At 48.3% G+C, this 18,053-nt stretch overlaps 2 protein-coding genes across 3 annotated transcripts; one reads left to right on the top strand and one right to left on the bottom strand.

Annotated features, from left to right (window-relative positions):
- The first annotated feature begins 915 nt into the window (after positions 1-915).
- LOC147165121 (uncharacterized) lies at positions 916-7,234 on the top strand. Of its 2 annotated transcripts, XM_086090627.1 has the most exons (3): positions 916-932; positions 1,928-3,625; positions 4,011-7,234. In XM_086090627.1, the coding sequence occupies exons 2-3, from the start codon at positions 1,955-1,957 to the stop codon at positions 4,752-4,754; spliced, it is 2,415 nt and encodes an 804-aa protein (XP_085946753.1). In that variant the 5' UTR covers positions 916-932; positions 1,928-1,954; the 3' UTR covers positions 4,755-7,234. The 2 variants fall into 2 exon arrangements, with proteins under 2 accessions (XP_085946753.1, XP_085946752.1); XM_086090626.1 differs by lacking the exon at positions 916-932 and having other exon boundaries at positions 1,225-3,625.
- ankrd50l (ankyrin repeat domain 50-like) lies at positions 7,043-15,123 on the bottom strand. The gene is made up of 4 exons (XM_086090621.1): positions 15,008-15,123; positions 12,667-13,128; positions 10,915-11,135; positions 7,043-10,750 (listed from the first exon to the last, which is right to left on the bottom strand). The coding sequence occupies exons 2-4, from the start codon at positions 13,068-13,070 to the stop codon at positions 7,431-7,433; spliced, it is 3,945 nt and encodes a 1,314-aa protein (XP_085946747.1). The 5' UTR covers positions 13,071-13,128; positions 15,008-15,123; the 3' UTR covers positions 7,043-7,430.
- Positions 15,124-18,053: the final 2,930 nt, after the last annotated feature.

Below are 18,053 nucleotides of genomic sequence, written 5' to 3'. Positions count from 1 at the left end.
GCTGTGTGTCATTTCCTGTTCTTGATGTTGTCTGATTAGTATCGATTCAGATTTGCAAAATGGATTCGATTTTCCATTGATTAAGGATTTCATGCAGTTCCAATTTGACTTTTATATGGAAGACGTTCTCAAAAGTATCAATGTAACAAATACAAACTTTTTACTCTTACTTGGTGCGTTAGCATGGCAGAAAAACAACAACATTTACATTCAAAATTGAATCCAATGCAGTTCCATAAATCATGTATGTTCGACTGAACATGACCTGATCAAAACCATCAATAATAATTGATATTGATTACAACCACAGCACTATGTAAATAAAGTGGCAAAAAACACTGGGCTCCTCTCGGGTACTCCGAATAACAGAAGGGCACATTTGCATTTGGTAGTCATATTTCAAAGTATGTTTTCATGATTTTATGAATCGATATTGGGCTATGAAAAGGAATATTGATTTGATATCTTTTATTAATTTATTTATTTAACTCAGCCCGACTGATTAGTGACGCAATTTGGCTCTCGTTACGAGTTTGACATGCGTGCTAGCAACTCCTCAATTCCATCGATAGGTCGCAAAGTTCTAGATTCTTCTTCATCATCATCATCATCATCATCATCAGATAAGAGCCAAGACCAAGTACACCAACTGGCATCATGCAGCAAGTGCACAACAAGAAACTGATTTCATTTGATTTGGTATCCACGACAATCAGAAAAAAGTTTGTACGCTCTCAAGAGGTGCTTTTTGAGACAAAAACTTTATTTTTATTTTTTTTGCATTTCCACAAAAGGAAAAGAAGAAGAAATGTTTTGGTGGGTGGGGGGTCAGGCTTCCTTGTATGTTTGGACAGCAGCCGCGTGGCCGTTGCCTAGCAACCAGAGAAGGAGTGAAGGGCAGCCGCGGAGGTTTGGGCAGCGGACTTCTTAAGGTAAGACGCAACAACACTTTATTGGTGGGTTTGCCAGCGACACGCTTGAAATAAACACCTGGAGACGCCTCATAAATGGCAATCGATTGATCGGCGCTCTATAGATCCGTACAAGAATGTCTCAATAATGCACTTGTCGTGCACCATCAACACTACTTTTAACATCGAGAGATCACATTTGTTGGATTCAATTCAATGTTTTTATTTTTTCTCCAGAGTATCTCATTTAATAATCGATTTATTGTTAATGCAATAAGCACAGCTAATTATATTTCTTTTTTTAAATGTTTAGTTGATCCATTTATTGTAAATACAAATCTAATATTTATATCTGAGGTCGTGTGAGAAAGTTTTGTCCCGACTAATAGTTTTCCCAGTTAAAGTAAAGCCCCCGGGTGCACTCGGATCATTTTTTCCCCGAGAGAGGTCTCAATTGGAACACATGACCAACACATTTCTTTCAAATTTCATTTTCACTTTGCATGCTTTGGCGCACTCGCCTCCCATGACGACGTGCTCGGCGTGTAGGAACGAGCTTTTCAAAGTCCATTTGGCCGCCTACACTCTGCCGGAGGCGCTTTGAAATGCAGATACGCAAACTGGATACTGTAGGTCGCGATCGCTTGGCAGCCTGGTTGCCTAGCAACCGCGCCACCAACAAACATGTCCGCTCATCAATAAATAATTGGGTAACATTCCACATGATGACGTCTAAAAGTTAGGAGCAGCGGACATGGAGACTCGTTCGAGATCGGAAGTGGTTCATCTTGAGATACACTTCGCATTTGCAAGGTTCAAATATGCTCTTACTGTACAGTTTTTACATTTCATTTCTCTATTATAAAGTTAATGGGTACAGTATACAAGCCCACAAAACAAAGGTTCAGACCTGGCGTCTCTATTGTTTGCCAAGATGTACAGACGAAAAAAATGTTTTGGCCCAAATTCTATTTGTTTACATTCAACTTCCCGTCCACTGGCTTTATCATTTCCAGAAAAAAAACATACCCAAATCATCCGCAATGGTCCCTGGAAGTCCGTCGGAGAGCGAACCGGCCGCCGCTATCCGCGGATCTACCCACCGAACCCTGGCCCCATCGGGCTGGGCAGCGCAGACACATCTTGACCTGGTTCAGGCCGAGGTGGAGCTACACGGTTTGCGGGAACGCCAGGCCACAGAGGCGGACTCGGTGCGGGAGGGGCTTGAGCGCGCAGTCCTGGGAGTTCGCCGGGAAGAGCGCCGCCTGCTTGAGCGAGTGGAGCAGGACCACCGAGATGCACAGCAGCACCTGGAGCAGGTCCACAAGGAGAACGTGGCAGCAGCCAGAGTCGGCCGGGCCCTGCTGGACAAAAGGCTCGGGAAGCTTGTCCTACTTAAGCAGAGAATCCAGGATGCTGCTCAGCAGACGCTGGCAGACCAAAGTGATTCAAACAAGACTCTGCTGCAGGAGGTTGCGGAGTTCCTTCAACCCTGGGAAGTTTCTGTTTCCCTGAAGAAAGTGACCTTCAAGCCCAGCTCCCAACCCAACGCCGTCACATTCGGAGAGATCAGAGTGCAGGGTCAGAGTTTATCTCTACATACCGGAGGTTGCGGTCCACATGGGCAGATGTGCGCTCTCCATTCTCTAGAAATTCCATCCAGAGAAACCAGTCACCAAGTACCTGACGAAGACAGAAGGCCCCAGGAACAGGGCTGGACCTCCACAGCGGGCAAAAATGTGAGTCTCTCTTCTTGCTGTGATCCTGAATCGGAGGTGGATTCAATAACAAACACGCAATCCAGACTAAAGTATCACCAGTACCAGGATACACAATATGCAACATGTCCGCAGAACATTCCAACAATCCACAGCCCTGATTGCGGAAAAGATGAGTGGCCGACGGGCAACAGGAACCACAGGAAACCACACACGGTATCCTCGTCTACGTCACTTGAGTGGAGTCAAGAGCTCCAGGGAGAAGTTGCAGGAAAAGGACTTTTGAGGCCTGGAAAAAGGTCTGCCTGGTCCCAAGCCAAGTGTCGGAGCGAGCTCTCGGCCAGCCACAGCTGCCTGGACCTCACCTCCAGAGGACGTCCTCACTCGGGTCTCAGCCAGTCATCCGACGATCACTCTCTTGGGACACTCTGCGATTCGGGCCGAGCACCGTCACCGGCAGACAGCCTGGACTCAAGCTATACTTTCGTTGTGAGCCCTTCTCAGGAGTACGCCGTCAACAGGAACACTCTAAGCAATATCTGCCGCCTGTCCAGATCTGCAGCGGACTTGCCTTACATGACACGCCCCCTGATTGGCAGTGGGACCAAAGAATGCATAGGAGCGTGGCAGGACAATATCCAAAACTTTGCGAGACCAGCTTCTCCTACTCCCAGCGGTGGTCTCGGGGTTTCTGTCAGTGGGCAGCCGGTGTCATATCGAGATCCAAATTTCCATGCTCAGCCTCTCGTGGCCAGGTCTCTATCCATGTCCGTCTTGGATGTCTCCTCGCATGAGCCCAAGAGAGGAAGAGGTGAGCGAGTAGGTCCTCCAGTCCTGGTGGCGCTTCAGGAGGAAGGAGAGCCAAGAGAAAGTTGTCTTATCCGACAGTTCGGAAAGCAGGGCTCGGGTCGGGCAGATTTCACCCTGCCAAGTGGTCTGCATTGCACGCCACACGGGCAAATCTTCATCGTGGACTGCGGGAACGCTCGTGTTCAGGTATGTGCACTTGGGCCAAGGGTACAGTTTTCCTCTGCTATTGGTGACTCACTTCCATAGTTCCTTGGCACCAAGATGCCACCAGATGGTGCCAAACTAGTCCTGTTACTGCTTCATTAGCATTTCGGCAAATAGGCTAATTTGCAAAAACTAGACCGGGAACATGCGGGGGCTCGCTGTCGTTTGTTTTACTTCTGTAAACAGATAATGCTGTTTCCATTATCATTATTCAAATTCCTGTTTTTAGTTATTTAACAAAAATATTTTATTTGCGGCGTCGTACTATCAAGAACCTTGGCCTGTACAACTCAAATCTGTTTGACATTTTGAGATTTTTTTTGTGACAATGTTTTAAGTCCAAATTAATGGTAAACTCTGGGCCCAGGTCACAGACCCTCGGGGCAACGTTCTCCAACAAGTCACCTCCCCGAATTCCAATGGTTTTGCCAAGCGATGCAGGAACTTCTTCGACATCGCGGTCAACTCCAAAGGCCTGGTGGCACTGACCTGCGCGGCAGAGCGCGCCCTGCTGGTCTTCAGTCGACACGGGCGACTCCTGCAGACCTTCGGAGGGTCTGCTTCGGGCGGGGCCAAAGACGAACTGGAGGCTCCCAGGGGCGTGACGGTGACACGGCGGGACGAGTTCTTAGTAGCAGATATCCGCAGAGGTACCCTTGTTGCCTTGAAACTGGACCACAAGACTGGATCCCGCTCGGAGCGTACGGTGGTGACTGGATTCCACCGCCCTTACTTGGTGGCAGCTTGCGCGAGCTCGGGAATGGTCGCCGTGTCGGAGCGCGGCACAGAAAGCGGTCGTGTGCCCTGCATCAAAGTCCTGGAGCCCGGCTGGAACACAGTACGGGTTCTGGGGGTCTGCTCGGCCATGGGACCTGTCCTGGTCTGCCCCTGGGGTGTCTGTATCGACGCCGAGGGTGACGTCTTGGTGGCCGACTGGGGGGACGTCCACAGGGTCCTGATGTTCCCGGTGCACGGACTGGGCCGGTCCCTGGTGGCTCGGGGTTTAAGTAGTCCGCGTGGGATCGGTCTGTTGCCGGGGGGCTGCCTGGTGGTGTCTGACAGTATGAACCACTGCGTCAAGATCTACCGGTACAAGTCTAAACTCGTGTAACCGTGTAGCGGTCGGGGTCAAGACTTGGTTTCAACAGAGGTGGACTTTTGTACTGTTAAAGCAAATTTTCCACAGAACTTAAAATGAGAAATTTTGGGGGAAATCATTCAAAACATTTAGTTTCTATTTCTGATCGGTGTGAGCCGCCTCTTGCCCGAAGACGGCTGGGAGCGAGGCTCCAGCAACCCACGTGAGCTTCCATTAAATTGCCCTCAACGCCCATAAATGACCATCTTACAGTTTGTTGGCGTTTACTGGGAACATTGTAGAGTTTCCCCAATGTTAAAACTGACTAAATAGATGTTCTATTTTTGCTTGACTGTTACGAAATCCGCATGAAAGTTTCCCCTTTGGAGCAGTTTGCAGCAATTCCCCAATTTACGTTCATGCAATTTGCTGAGAAATTTCTGGAAAATTTGCAACCCTTTCCAACCCGAGTCACGAGCACCAAGGAAGGACCACCGTGTGGCCAACATCTGTCGTGGAGCCCAGTTTGAGTTTGTGTGCGCGATTATCCCACCTGGATTTAGTTTTTCTTTTCTTTTGTTTGTGGCAGTGGAATTTTGTTGAACTGAGTTGTAAATCTGATTTCAAATTCAAATTGCATGAAAATGTGAGTGTTTGCATACAAACGGATTAAAATGCAGACAGGTTAGTCATGTTTTCTTCCGCTTCCCATGTGGTGTATATTGATTGATTGATTGATTGATTGATTGATTGATTGATTGATTGGTTCAGGTTCACATCTGCTTTGGTTTCAGAAAGTCGAGTTCACTGTTTGTCAACCCGGTCCTCGAGCACCCCTATCCAGACGCTTTTCCACGTCTCCCTCAGCCAACACAATTAGCTGATGGTTTGAAACACCTGTGTTGGCTGTGGGAGACCTGGAAAAGCGGCTGAACATGCTCTTTCTTCTTTGTTGCTAAACATTGCATTTCCTTGTTGAACGAACCCGATGACGTTGGCTTGCCACGCGAGCGGAAGGTGCGCTGGATCCTACTTCCTGTTCCTTCCTGTTGCTTCCTGTTTGCTGTCCAGCAGCAGCTGCAGAATCTTCGTCATCTTCAACACAAGCTTCCTCAGCAGGTGTTTCCGTGCTTGTCGCTCGCCACCTCCTGACTTTCCTTCCACTTTTTTCTGGATTTCAGTTTGTCTTCCCCTTGACACTTTTGCACTTCTACAGCTGCTTGTGATTCGTCGTATTTTTCTGCCACTATCTTCTTGTAAAAGGTCATTTACACAAATCTTGGAATTGACATCAAATCAAGTAGAACGTAAATTAGCTTCAACGACGTGCTAATAGCAAAGCAACGGCAACTGATTCGGTTTTTCAAGAAGCAGTTCTCAAAACATTGACTTCTGCCTCTGCCCGTGAGCAATGTTGATTTGCGAGGCCACTGAGGGGCTTTTGCTCTGCGTGCAGCCGACGCGCTATCGGAATTTGCCTTTGCAAAGTGCGCAAATGACTTTTGATTTCTCCAAGAATCAAGCAAGTAAAACGGAACGTAAACGTTTGTGTATTTTGCCGCCGGTGATTGTCTAAGTTGATGCTTTCACTTTGACGGCCCTAATGTATATGTAAAATGTTAGTTTAATAGTATGGAGGGCCAAAATAAAATAAAAAGCATCAGATAAAAATGAATTTACTAAATATTCTTATTATTAAAAATGTAAATTATATATATTGTATTTCGTTTTAGAATTCTTTTTTTTATGTTTTTATTTTGACTTTTATTTTGGCAGCTTAACATACAAAACAGTTCTACAGAATGTAATGCTGATACTTTCTTTGTTGATCGGATTTTGTTTGTTTTTCGACTGCATTTGACCTCATTTTTGTTGTTGTTACATATAACAAATGTTTATCTGCGTTTTTGAAAGATGTTTTTGAGTTAAAACCCAAAAGTTCAACTCCAGCCATCCAAAGCGGAGTTTGCATGTTTGCTGAGAAAAGCCACGCAAGCACAGAGACCTCTTTTCTCGGGCTGCTCCGACACAGTACATTTTATTCAACCAATCTTGGGAGAAAAGTCCAAATAAATGCAAGCGATATTACAGGGTTTGTGCACAAGCTTAATTTTAGGCTCAACCCAATCTTGAAAATGGAACACATTTTGCCATTAAATGCTCGCTTCAAAGATGAGAAGAAAAACAAACACATGAAGTGTTCATTGTTTTAATGAACACATTCTTGAACTTGAATATCAGTATTAGAATAAATAAGGCCTTGTTGCGGGTGCGGGTGCGAGTGAGCCCTGCTCACAGAAAGTCAAAGACTCCAAATACTGTCACAGAATAATTGTCAACTTTTATGACACTACTGTTCATTGGCAAACCAAAATGTAACTATTAGCATGCGTTAGCGGAGCCAGCGTGAGGGGGGGGCACTGAAGGGGGCTAGAATCCTCAAACTGTAGTTTGAAGGTCTGCAGCGAGTTGCGCTCATCGTCAATGTTTGACTATGCCTCCGGAGGGCGCCGTAGGGCTTAAGTGAGGAGCAGTGTTGCGCTTGAGCGAGGGTCCCAAGATTCCCTGTGGTGGGGCGGCCTGTATCATTGGCAGGGAGCTACAGGGAGTCTTAGCACCTGATCGGCTGCCCCACCCAGGCGAAGTCCAGGTTCCTGGCTCGTTTAGTCCTGATAGTTTCGACCATGTGACGAGGCCTGGTTGCGGGGCTCACAGTGGGGTCTCTCTCTTGTGAAAGGAAATGCTGGTGGGACCCTCAAATTTCAGCTTGATGGCATGTTTGAGGTGGAGCTCGGGGTCTGAGGTTTGCATGGAGATCTCTAAGGCACTGGAGGGCAATGCAGCATTGTGCTTGGGCGGAGGGTCCCAAACTCCCCTCTGCATTCTGGGCGGGGCGCCTTGGGCAGTTTTAGTAGTCCTGAGTTCGGCATCTACCCGCTCCAAGTTTTTTTGGTTCGTTTTGTTCTGATAGTCCAATCCACAAGTTGAGTCTCTGGGGGCTGGCTTACAGTTTTGGACTATAGCTGTGACTGTGCAAAGGGTCGGTGCAGGGCTCCCCTTGTGTTGATGCCGCCGGTTACTTCCCGAGCCTCCAGGTGGTAGAAATAGGGTTGATGGGCGGCTCCGGCTTCGGGGTAATGAGTGCTGCTGGATTTGCTGAATGAAGCTGAGGTTGTCGGCTGGAACCGTCTGCAGGGTGGTCAGGGAGTGCCCGGTGGATGAAGTCTGGGAGCTGTGGGCGGAGTGGAAATGTCCTGAGCTGGAACCTGCAGAAGACGGTGAGGACGAGGAGGTCACGCTCCTTCCTGCTCCAGTGAAGTTCAAGGATATTTTGTTGTCGGGAGAAGCCATGCTGCCTCTGGGTATGAGACCATGGTATGGCTTGGCCCCAAAGCTCTCCAGGAGCCGAACCACCTTGGTATGACCGCGCTTACCCGCTACTTTCATGGGGGTCCGGCCGTATTTGTCCACGTGGTCAGGGTTGGCACCTCCCTGCAGGAGAACGGCGACCACGTCGGCGTGTCCTTGCTGGGCGGCGATGCTCAGAGCCGTCGCCCCTTGGTGGCAAGTGAGGTCTATATTGATGGTGCTTGCTGACAGGAGACGGCGCCCCACATCTGTGTGCCCCGTCCACGCCACAGAATGCAAGGGCGGCCTCCCTTCTGCGTCTTGAGCATTGGGATTGGCCCTGTGCTTCAAAAGCAAGTCCACCACATCCACATTTCCCTGCCAAGAGGCCACATGCAGGGCAGTGCGGCTCTCGGAATCTCGGGATTCTAGAGGCGGCCCCCCTTTCTCTATGAGGAGAGTTGACATGTGGAGTTTCCCCTCCAACACCAGGAGGTACAGTAGTGGTCGCCCCTCTGCGTCGCGGACGTCGGTGTCAGCCCCTCGTCTCATCAGGAGCTCTGCCACCTCGCTGTGCCCCTCCAGAAGGGCGCCGCTCAAGGCAGAGTGTCCGTCGTAAGCCCTGTGGTCAATGGGCGAGCGGCGGTCCAGCAACAATCGGGTGGCACCCAGATGTCCCTCCTGGGCTGCCAGAATCAGTGCCGTACGGCCTTCTACATCCATCTCGCCGACCCGTACTGTGCTACCTCGCTCTGTTAGGGCGGCGCAGACCGCCCGGTGGCCTTCGCAGGCCGCGGAATGCAATGGGGTCCAGCCTAGGTCATCTTTGTGGTTCTCGTCCAGCCCCCGGTCGAGGAGGGCACGGACCACCTCGGTGCTCCCCCGCGCCGCCGCCAGGCTGAGTGCTGTCCTGCCTTCGGCGTCGATGGCGTCCAGGGCAGCCCCCCAAAAGAGAAGTCGCGACACAGTCTTCATGTGGCCCATGGCAGCGGCGGCCAGAAGTGGGGTCACAGCCGCGCAAGCGGGCACATCCCCTTTAGGGCCCGCACTCTCATCCACATCGGCGTCAGCGTCCAGGAGAAGCTCAACTATGTCATCGTGGCCCTCGTAGGCTGCGAGCAGCAGCGGGGTCATTCCATCATTGTCTCTGTGTCCTGGATTAGCGCCTCGCTCCAGTAAAAGATTTGCAACTTCACCATAACCTTGGTGTGCGACTGCTGTGGGGATGCAGAGGGCGGCAACCGACAAAGCCGTGCGCCCATCCCCATCAGCCAAATCCACTTGAGCCTTGTGGTCCAGCAGCACCCCAACCACCTCGTGGTGTCCCATGTAGGCGGCGGCAATCAGTGGGGTGCTGCCTTTGCAGTCAGCCTTGTTCACTTGAGCTTTGTAGCCTACCAGGATGAGGACAGTCTCCTCATGACCCCCCCAGGCCGCAGCCCTGAGGGCGGTGCGACCCTCCGCATCACACCCATCCACGTCCGCCCCTGCGTCCAGCAGAAGCCTGACCGCTTCGCCGTGCCCCGCCCAGGCCGCAGACCGTAGCGCAGTCCATCCGTCGTTGTCAGCATGCTCCAGCATTGTGGTGGCGGTCTGCACATCCCTGATCCGCACCCAGTCCAAAAGAGCTATCAACATGTCTAAATGACCCTGTCTGGAGGCTGTAATGAGTGGGGTTTGACCCTGGTGGTCACTGAGGAGTGGGTCAGATCCGCGAGTCAGGAGCAGTCGGACCAGTTTTGCAGACCCCTCAAGAGCCGCCGCAGCAAGTGAGGTCTGCACATCTGTAGAACTCAAGCGGTTCACAGATTTAAGAAGTTCATTGTCTGCCATTTCACCTGTACTGTTTATTTCGGAAATTGGGTCTACAGAAACAAGTCCGCTCATCTTGAAGAGCTGAAAGACTTTCTGGTGCGTCGAGGCTGGAGCTTGTGTTCCCAAACTGGGCAGGGAACTGCTGCCAGTCCAAGTCAGAGTGGGCACGTCAGCCCATATCATCCACAGGGCCAAAATCCAGGGCTGGTCCTGATGGTGACCAGAGTAGACTAAATGCGTCGCGAGCTGGACGGCCTCCTCCGAGTTTAGCAGGGGACCCCTTAGTGTCAGAGACATGGCCAGCATGCCGTGCCCCTCGGCTCGGCTGCACAAGTACTTCTGCGTGCAGTACTTTATGTCCATTAGCCACTCTGAAAAGCTGCCGTGGAAAAGCAGTTTGCTGCCCCCGGGACCGTCCACCAGGAGGGGTGCCAGGGTGCGTAGCCTGTTGTGGAACTCCTGGACGCTGAGTAGTTTGTTGTGTGTCCAGAGTGCCGTAAACAGATCCTGCGGGGCGAGAGGGGCCGGGGCCGCCAGGATGACATTAAGGAGAGGCTTGACGTAGCTAAAGAGTCTCCGGGGGAAGAGTCTTTGGCACAGCCATAGGTAGAGGCCATTCAGGGTCCCCGGAATATCCCGGATCTCGCGGAGACCCACGAGGCAGGCGGCTACCCCATCCAGGACTCTCTCCAGGAAGAGGAAGCAGCCACCGCTCTTGATGTGGAGCAGATTCAGCATGTCTGCCGTGTCCGGGGTGATCTGTCGCCGAAGCGCTGCCTCCTGGTCCAAACGCTTCAGGATGTACTGCTGCACGTCGTGAACCGTGTCCGACCGACGCAGGTCATCGAGGCAGAGCTTACGAAAACCTGACACACACACACACAAAGTCAAGTGTAAGGAAATGCCTTTTATACCGTCGAGAACAGGAGCCAGGGACTATGGCCGGGCGCCACACAAGGGGGCCTGTTATATTCTTTTGTGTGGCCCACCAAGCTTTGAGAATCGCTGCCTCACAGCAACAGGCACCCACCTGAGAACATCCTGCTTACGGTCTTGTTGTGGCGCCGGACCGAGCAGACCAGGAGAATCCAGCTGGGCATCATGTTTTGGTGGGCCGCCAAAAGCTCCGCGATGGAGCTGCTCCTCCTGGTGCCCCCTTGGGTCCCCTCGCAGCCCACGTCCAGAGAGTCCACCAGCAGCATCATGCTCCGGGGTGGTGGGGGCAGGTCCAGCAGGGGCTCCAGGACGTATCTGTGGACGCAACAACACAAGCAGGTCAGGTCAGCAAAAAACTCTTAGAAACACACAAGAAACTAGAGAATGCAATTTCTTGAAGGATCAATGAAAAATTGTGGAATATTGATATTCAATTTCATGGAATGATAATTAGCTGAACATGTTGACATTGGAATGATTTGAATCTGTCAAAAAGTCGTGAATTTTTGGCTTTTGAACATTTTTGGAATTGTGCGAGTTGGAATAAGATATCAGATGGCTTGAATGATCCGAATGTGGTGAAGTTGGAATGCTTTGAATCAGTCAAAACAAAAAGGTTGAGCATTTTGACTGAAGCAACCTTCTTTGCTCCCAGGTGTTTTACTGGATTTGGTCTGATTTTGCAAAATATTGTCTTCTCCTGCTATCAAAACATGGAACCCACCAAAAGAAAGAATAAAGTCTCTTCTTTCATCAGGCAAAAAAAAGTATATTTCTATCTGTTTCCGTTTTGCAGCAATTAGCATTCGAATATAGCTAAGTTTCGTCATGATTCACAAATCTGTTAAGAATTGTAAGTAAATGAGCTTTTTTGCAACATGGCCCTGATTGAGCTGTTTTGCACTGCTGCCACCTGCTGGCCTTTTGTGTGATAACTACCATTTCCTCAACCGTTGAGACTGCATCAAAGCCTTCTGGATGCTCTCGCATTTAAAACATTACAAATGTATAAATACATCTTTGGGACACTTAAAACTTTTAAAATAGAACGTTTTTATACATTTTTGGGAGCAAATGAGTTCAAATGTAGTAGTAGTGTTTGTTGTAGAATACTAGTAGCAGTAGTAGAACTTGTGGTTCTACTTTCTTGTCAATGAAAGAGTGAATTTATGGAATATGTTGAAGTTGAAATATTGCAAATGAGTTGCAAATTTGTGATGGAAGGAATCAAAGTGAATAATACACCACAGACTCCAAAAGTATTGGGACAAATTCTTCAAACAGATGTGTTCCAATACTTTTGTCCGTATTCCTGATTTTGCACGAACCGTGTCACGATGATGAAGCAACAATAAGGAATTTCTTCAAATCATTTTGTGTCATGAATATGGACCAAAGAGTTGGACGCATTTTCATATGCTGAAAATTTTGGCCCTCAACTTTTGTCCACAGTGGTTCATTTCAAAGCACGCTAAACGTGCTACGCTAGCATTATATTTCTGATGTTGACCTCAACTTGTTGGAACTTCAGGTCAGAGGCTGCATCAAAGCCTTCTGGATGCGCTAGCATAAAAAAAACAACAACAACATATAAATACGTCTTTAGGAGTATGGTCATATTTCAAATAGAACGTATTTTTACGTTTTTGGGAGCAAATGAGTTAATGTGGGTGCGTTGAAGGTTCCAGGACAAGTACTAAGCCGACAAGAAGAGTTTGCGTACCTAGAATTGGGCTGCAGTCTGCACTAGGAACAAAAACTACTATCACGCTAACCCCTGACCCCAAGGCGAGTACCGAAACGTAAAGCTTTCAACTCCGGCGATGACAAGGTCCTCCGTACAAACCTTCGGAAGGCGAGGTGCGGGTCTGTCTGGCAGCTGAGCGGCTCCAGGGGCAGGCGGCGGCGAAGGCTGGCGCCATACTCGGGCGGCAGCAGCGGCGACACCCTCAGCTGCTCCGCCAGGGCCAGAACCAAGCGCCAAGCCAGGCCGCTAGCAGGCTCCTCCCGTCGGCAGAAGTGCCAGGCCAGGCACCGCGGCGCCAACCCGGACGCCCGCCCGGCCTCGGAGTCGGGTCGCACCACCTCGGCGCAGAGGGCCGTCTTACCGGCGCCCGGGCCGCCGATCACCAGGACCCCTGCCGGATGCCCCGCCCCCGCGTTGCGGGCGTCCAGGGAGCGCCGGAGTTTGTCCAGCGCCCATTCCCGGCAGAAGAAGCGGCGAGCGCGCGGGAGACCGGGATTGCTCATGACGCCATCGCTCCTCGCGCGCTTCCGGCTCACTTCCTGTTGGCCTCCTGCTCACTTCCTGCCAGCCCAGAGAGCGGGAAGGGGGAGGGGTAAAGTCACGACAGGAAGCGTAAACGGCTGTGCCACCGTTGATGTCGAGTTGCACTTTTGAACGACCTTACACGCAAACACACACACCTCCTGGCACTCCGGTTTTTCAAGTTTTCTCTCGGCCGGCGGTTCCGCCCTCAACACGAGTCGCCGCACGTTTGAGCGCAGAGCCAGGAAAGGCACGTGCCAAATAGTGAGACAGTCAGGGTGCTGCTACCAAGTCGTGAGACCGAGGTGTCGAAATTGTGAGACGGGACCTGGACTGCAGTTAAACGGGTGACGCCAAATAGTGAGAGCGATGAAGCAGATAGGGAAACGGGTGATGCCAAATAGTGAGAGCGATGAAGCGGATAGGGAAACGGGTGATGCCAAATAGCGAGACTGGCGCTGCCAAATACTGACACGGAGGCGTACAATCAGTGAGGCAGGTAATGCGAAGTAGTGCAACAGGTGTGTCCAGTGCAAGGTTATTTTAGTGAAGGAAAAAACTTCAATTAAAAAACAATTTCATTAAACAAAGACGACAAATTTGCGTGCTTGACTTTTGGCTCGGTGCTAAGTAAGAAATGTTACTTTTTAATTGTATTTTACTTTTTGTGTTGTTTTTTTTATATTGTGCACAAGTAATACACATGAAAACTAATACTAAAACTAAGCTTCTTTTTTTTTTTTACTAAAACTAATAAAAACTAACAGAACCACCCTGAAAACTAATTAAAACGAACTCAATTTAAAAAACAAAACTATAATAACCCGGTCCAGTGTCAACAGTGAAACCGGTGTGCCAACGATGACACAATGGGTCCAAATAGTGAGGCCCTGCCAAATAATGAGGCAGGCGGTTGAAGTTGTGCACCTAAAAGGAAAAGTTGACGCGCTAACTAATTAGCATCTTGTGTGATTTAGTAAGATGAAAGCTGATTGGTTCCTGGCGTCATGTGACGTCCTTCAGGTCAGCGGGGTCAGCGGCGGGCCTTGCAAGGCACAGATGGCCGCGAGGGTGCGAGCATGCTAAAGACACAAACACTGGAAAAGCGACGCCGGCGCAGGACAGCAACTTGTTGACATTCTTGTCATTTCTCATGTTGATGACGACTTGCTGGCGGCAAACGTCACTTCCTGTTGGATGGCATACAACGCCGGACATAGCTCACTATTTGGCATAAAGTCACTCACTATTTGGCACCGCCTGTGTGGTGCCTGGACATGCCTGTCTCACTATTTGACACAGCTTCTCGCTATTTGGCATGTTTTTTGGGCGCCGCGGATTAAACATTGGCCGTCTCACTATTTGGCACACTTGACTGCCTATGGCGGACAAGCCTGTCTCACAATTTGAAACGCGTTGTTAGGATTGGGCACAATGCCTGTGTCACTATTTGGCATCGCCAAGCACCTTATTGGACACGCCTGGCTCACTATTTGGCACTGACAAAGTTTTCTGTAAGATTGTTTAGTCGGTTGCTATTGTTGCTATGGTTACACCGTGGGTTTAATTTATGCAATGAAACATATTTAGACGGGTGCAATGGGAGATGACGTCATATACGATTCATATCCTGTCGTGACTTGAGCAATATTTTGATTCAATTGATGTCGCGCGGCAGCGCCGGTCTCACAATGTGGCAGCAGCTTTTCCGTCAGCGTCCCCGCCGGTCTTTCGGCCCATCTCACTATTTGGCAAGATCGACCGCGATATGGCGGCGAACGTTTATTTCCACGCGCCTCAAAGCGCGCGTCGCCGTTACGCGCACGCGCACCACGTCAAAAGTCGCCGAGGGCGAGAAAGACGCCAAGAAGACAAAAGTGGTTGTAAATGTCAGCGGAAGTGTCTCAAGTTGTCTTACCTGAAAGGCGCTTGAGCTTTTTCTCTTCTCTTCATCTCGCCAGCGACGACGTCTCGCCGGACTGGCGCGTGCGCGCGTGCGTCCGCGGCGCGCGCGCGAGGGCGCACACAACGCGCACATTTGCCCGAAGTGATCACGTGACTCGCCCGAGCCACAACTCGCAGGTCTTTAGGAACGTGCACGGATGCGATGCTTTCTCAAAAAAAAAAAAAATCATTTTCAGGCAAATGTTGGTCATTTTTTACATTTGTTTCACTAAAACTTTATGATCACTGTTTTTGTCCATATTTATTATTTTTATTATTATTTACAACATGGTTAGAATACTATTTAGATTTACTTACTACTATTTTCAGCATTATTTTTTTGGATAAGATCAATTTTTTGTACGCTATTTTTTGCTATTTTTTTTTTTTAATGTATGACCTATTTGACTTATTTTTCAAAATGATGATCGTTTTTAAATATCAAACAATGAGATCAAAGCTCTGAAATGATGAACGTTGCTGATTGTGTTGAACTTTGGAAAGAAATGATGCCGGTCGCCGCCACAATTGACTTTTATTAAGTCTCATTTGCGCCGCTTTCCCACCGTCGCACACACTGACCGCCAACACTGATGTGACACGTGACCTTTAACCTCACACACATTCTAACATCACTGAGTGACAAATCCCAAAGAAGAAGAATGTTTTGTTAATGTTCACAGTCCACTTCTGTGAATGTTACCCCAGAACACGCTGACAACATTCAAAAGAGTTTTCTTTTCTTTTTGGTGCTTTTCTCAGATCAGAATCGAAATTTGCAAAAACAGTAAGTGCATTTCTCAAAACAATTCGTACAAATAAAACATCACGTCTTCCCAGCAAAAGCCATTTTTTCCCTCCAAATCGTTAACTCGCTTCTCCAAAAGTCAATATTTGTGTGTGTGTATATAACAACGTATTCTGGAGCGATGTTCTGATGTCAACTGCGGCTAAAGTTTTGTTGACAGTTGTTGTGGATTGTTGCACTTCGGCGCATTCGGGCCGGCGTGGCTCTGTGCTTTGAGTGGTCGTCTCCCATTTGCAAGGTTGTGGGTTCCATCCTCACCCCTGGTGACCATGTCGACGTGTCCTGAGCCCCCGTTTGCTCCCAGTGGACCCGGCGGCCGTCCGCCGCTCGGGTGCCGTTAAAGCGCTTTAGGAATGCAGTCCATTGACTCCATGGAAGACGAATTGCCAGATTCATTTGACACTTTGACTGTTATTTGTTGGCAAAGCATGTCATTGACAGAAACACGTGGAAAAGGAAACAAATAGAAATGTCAACATATGGTACGAGCCTTTGGGCCCCAAATTGTCCTCCACATCACAAGAGTTACCTTTACAACTATTTCACAAATCTGTTTGATCATTGGTTGCTCGAATGCTTCACACACACATTTCATCTTTGTTTAAAAAAGAAAGAAAGAAGAAGAAGATTAACCTGGAAGGGGGGGGGGGGGTTCAATGGAAATGCTTAACATATGACACGTCCAAGAAATAAGCTTTGATGTGTTTGATTATTTATTTTAACGTGCACAATATACACGATGTGAAAAATGAACATGTCGTTTCGAGATACTCCAAATGTGACCTTAACAAAGCAGAGAAAAACGATTCCAGTGAGTGTCGAAAAATCAATACAGTATACTACTTAATGTATACGGAGTAAAATAATTTACGATTACTAACAACACTACGTAAAGCTGATTGACAGCAAAATAACAAAATTATTTTTTTTATGTATTCTGAGAAAGCCCAATGAGTGTCGAGCTGCAGACGCTGGGCGAATGGAGCTCTACCGGAAACACGTGACCTTTGCCGGAAACACGTGACATAGAGCGACACACGAAACGGTTTTTTTTCAAGCAAATAATTATACAAACGTAGAAAATTTGAATATAAACATGAATATGAACGAAGCCCGACGTACTACCAGACGGACTTAACATAGTACAACGTCCTCAAATCAACCGTGATTTAAATGTTGACCCTTTTTTTTTTAAATATAAGTAAATCGAAAGTTTTGGAAGGACATTGAGGAGGGTTGAAACAAAGCAAGCCTTGTTGGTATTTGATAATTTGAAGAATTGATTGTCCCTCTTTTTTGTTTTCTTTCCTTTTGTCTTGTTGGAATGCACGGTTCTATGTTATGTTGTGTGCTCAGTTTGCAATTCTCATGTTCTATGGAGAAAGATTTGGAGTCGGTTGACTGGCTCTAAAAATGTTTTATTGTTTGTGTATTATTACAAGGCGTTATCCTCAAACTTGTTTTCAATTGCACGTGACGTGTTATTTATGTGTTTACACCCGAATCAAAATGTACGAGTCCTTAATTGTGAGTTATTTCTAAGTTCTCAAGTACTTGCTTTCGAGCCGTGAGTTTTGAAATGCTTGAATTCGCAAGAGCGGGATTTTAAATGGAAAGTTGCTGTGTCTGTTAATGACAGCGATCTACAAAGTGGTTCAAAAGAAATGACAGGTGTTGCGAACTGGAGCTGCCTGCAGAGTACAGAATGATATGAAAGTGCTTGCAGCACCCACCGCAACTGCCGTCAAATGTATGGACACTGGCTGGATATATGAGAGGGAAGTTTTATTTTTTTAATAGAACTATGGGCGTTTTATGCCACTTAAGACTCGCGGCAGGCTTAATCCAACAATCCTGCACAATTGGGGAGTAGGCTTTCTGGAAGCATCAATGTATTATGCGTAAAACAACTTTAATTAGATTAAAAGGAAATTTGACATTGTTTTCCTCTCTTCTTCATCACTCAGTGTGCAGTCAACAGTTATAGCTTTACAGCAATGTACATGACTGTCACGTCAATATATATGCATATTCCAACTGACTTCAAAATTCACGGAGGCTAACGCTTTTGTGAATTAATATTTCCATCACGACATCGATCAGATTCCATCGCCTCGTTCAGACAAACCAACGTGAAGCGTATGACACCACGTATTGCAATTACGCTACATTCGCCATTCGGTGGCGCTGCGCTACAACTTTGGCGTTCAAA

Source organism: Leptonotus elevatus, chromosome 12 (assembly GCF_054856555.1).
Source record: "Leptonotus elevatus isolate MCC_2025b chromosome 12, RoL_Lele_1.0, whole genome shotgun sequence".
Taxonomy (NCBI): Eukaryota; Metazoa; Chordata; class Actinopteri; order Syngnathiformes; family Syngnathidae; genus Leptonotus; species Leptonotus elevatus.
The sequence above is the reverse complement of the archived record's forward strand: the minus strand, read 5'-3'. Positions and strand labels throughout refer to the sequence as shown.

What these genes read in the sequence shown, in the direction of transcription:
- LOC147165121 (XM_086090626.1), top strand. Translation starts at nt 1,733, where the DNA reads ATGCTCTTACTGTACAGTTTTTACATTTCATTTCTCTATTATAAAGTT. An exon ending in GCGGGAACGCTCGTGTTCAG is followed by an intron (nt 3,626 to 4,010) that starts GTATGTGCACTT and finishes CTCTGGGCCCAG; the next exon opens with GTCACAGACCCTCGGGGCAA.
- ankrd50l (XM_086090621.1), bottom strand. Translation starts at nt 13,070, where the DNA reads ATGAGCAATCCCGGTCTCCCGCGCGCTCGCCGCTTCTTCTGCCGGGAA. An exon ending in CCGCACCTCGCCTTCCGAAG is followed by an intron (nt 11,136 to 12,666) that starts GTTTGTACGGAG and finishes TTGCGTCCACAG; the next exon opens with ATACGTCCTGGAGCCCCTGC. An exon ending in CGTAAGCAGGATGTTCTCAG is followed by an intron (nt 10,751 to 10,914) that starts GTGGGTGCCTGT and finishes TGTGTGTGTCAG; the next exon opens with GTTTTCGTAAGCTCTGCCTC.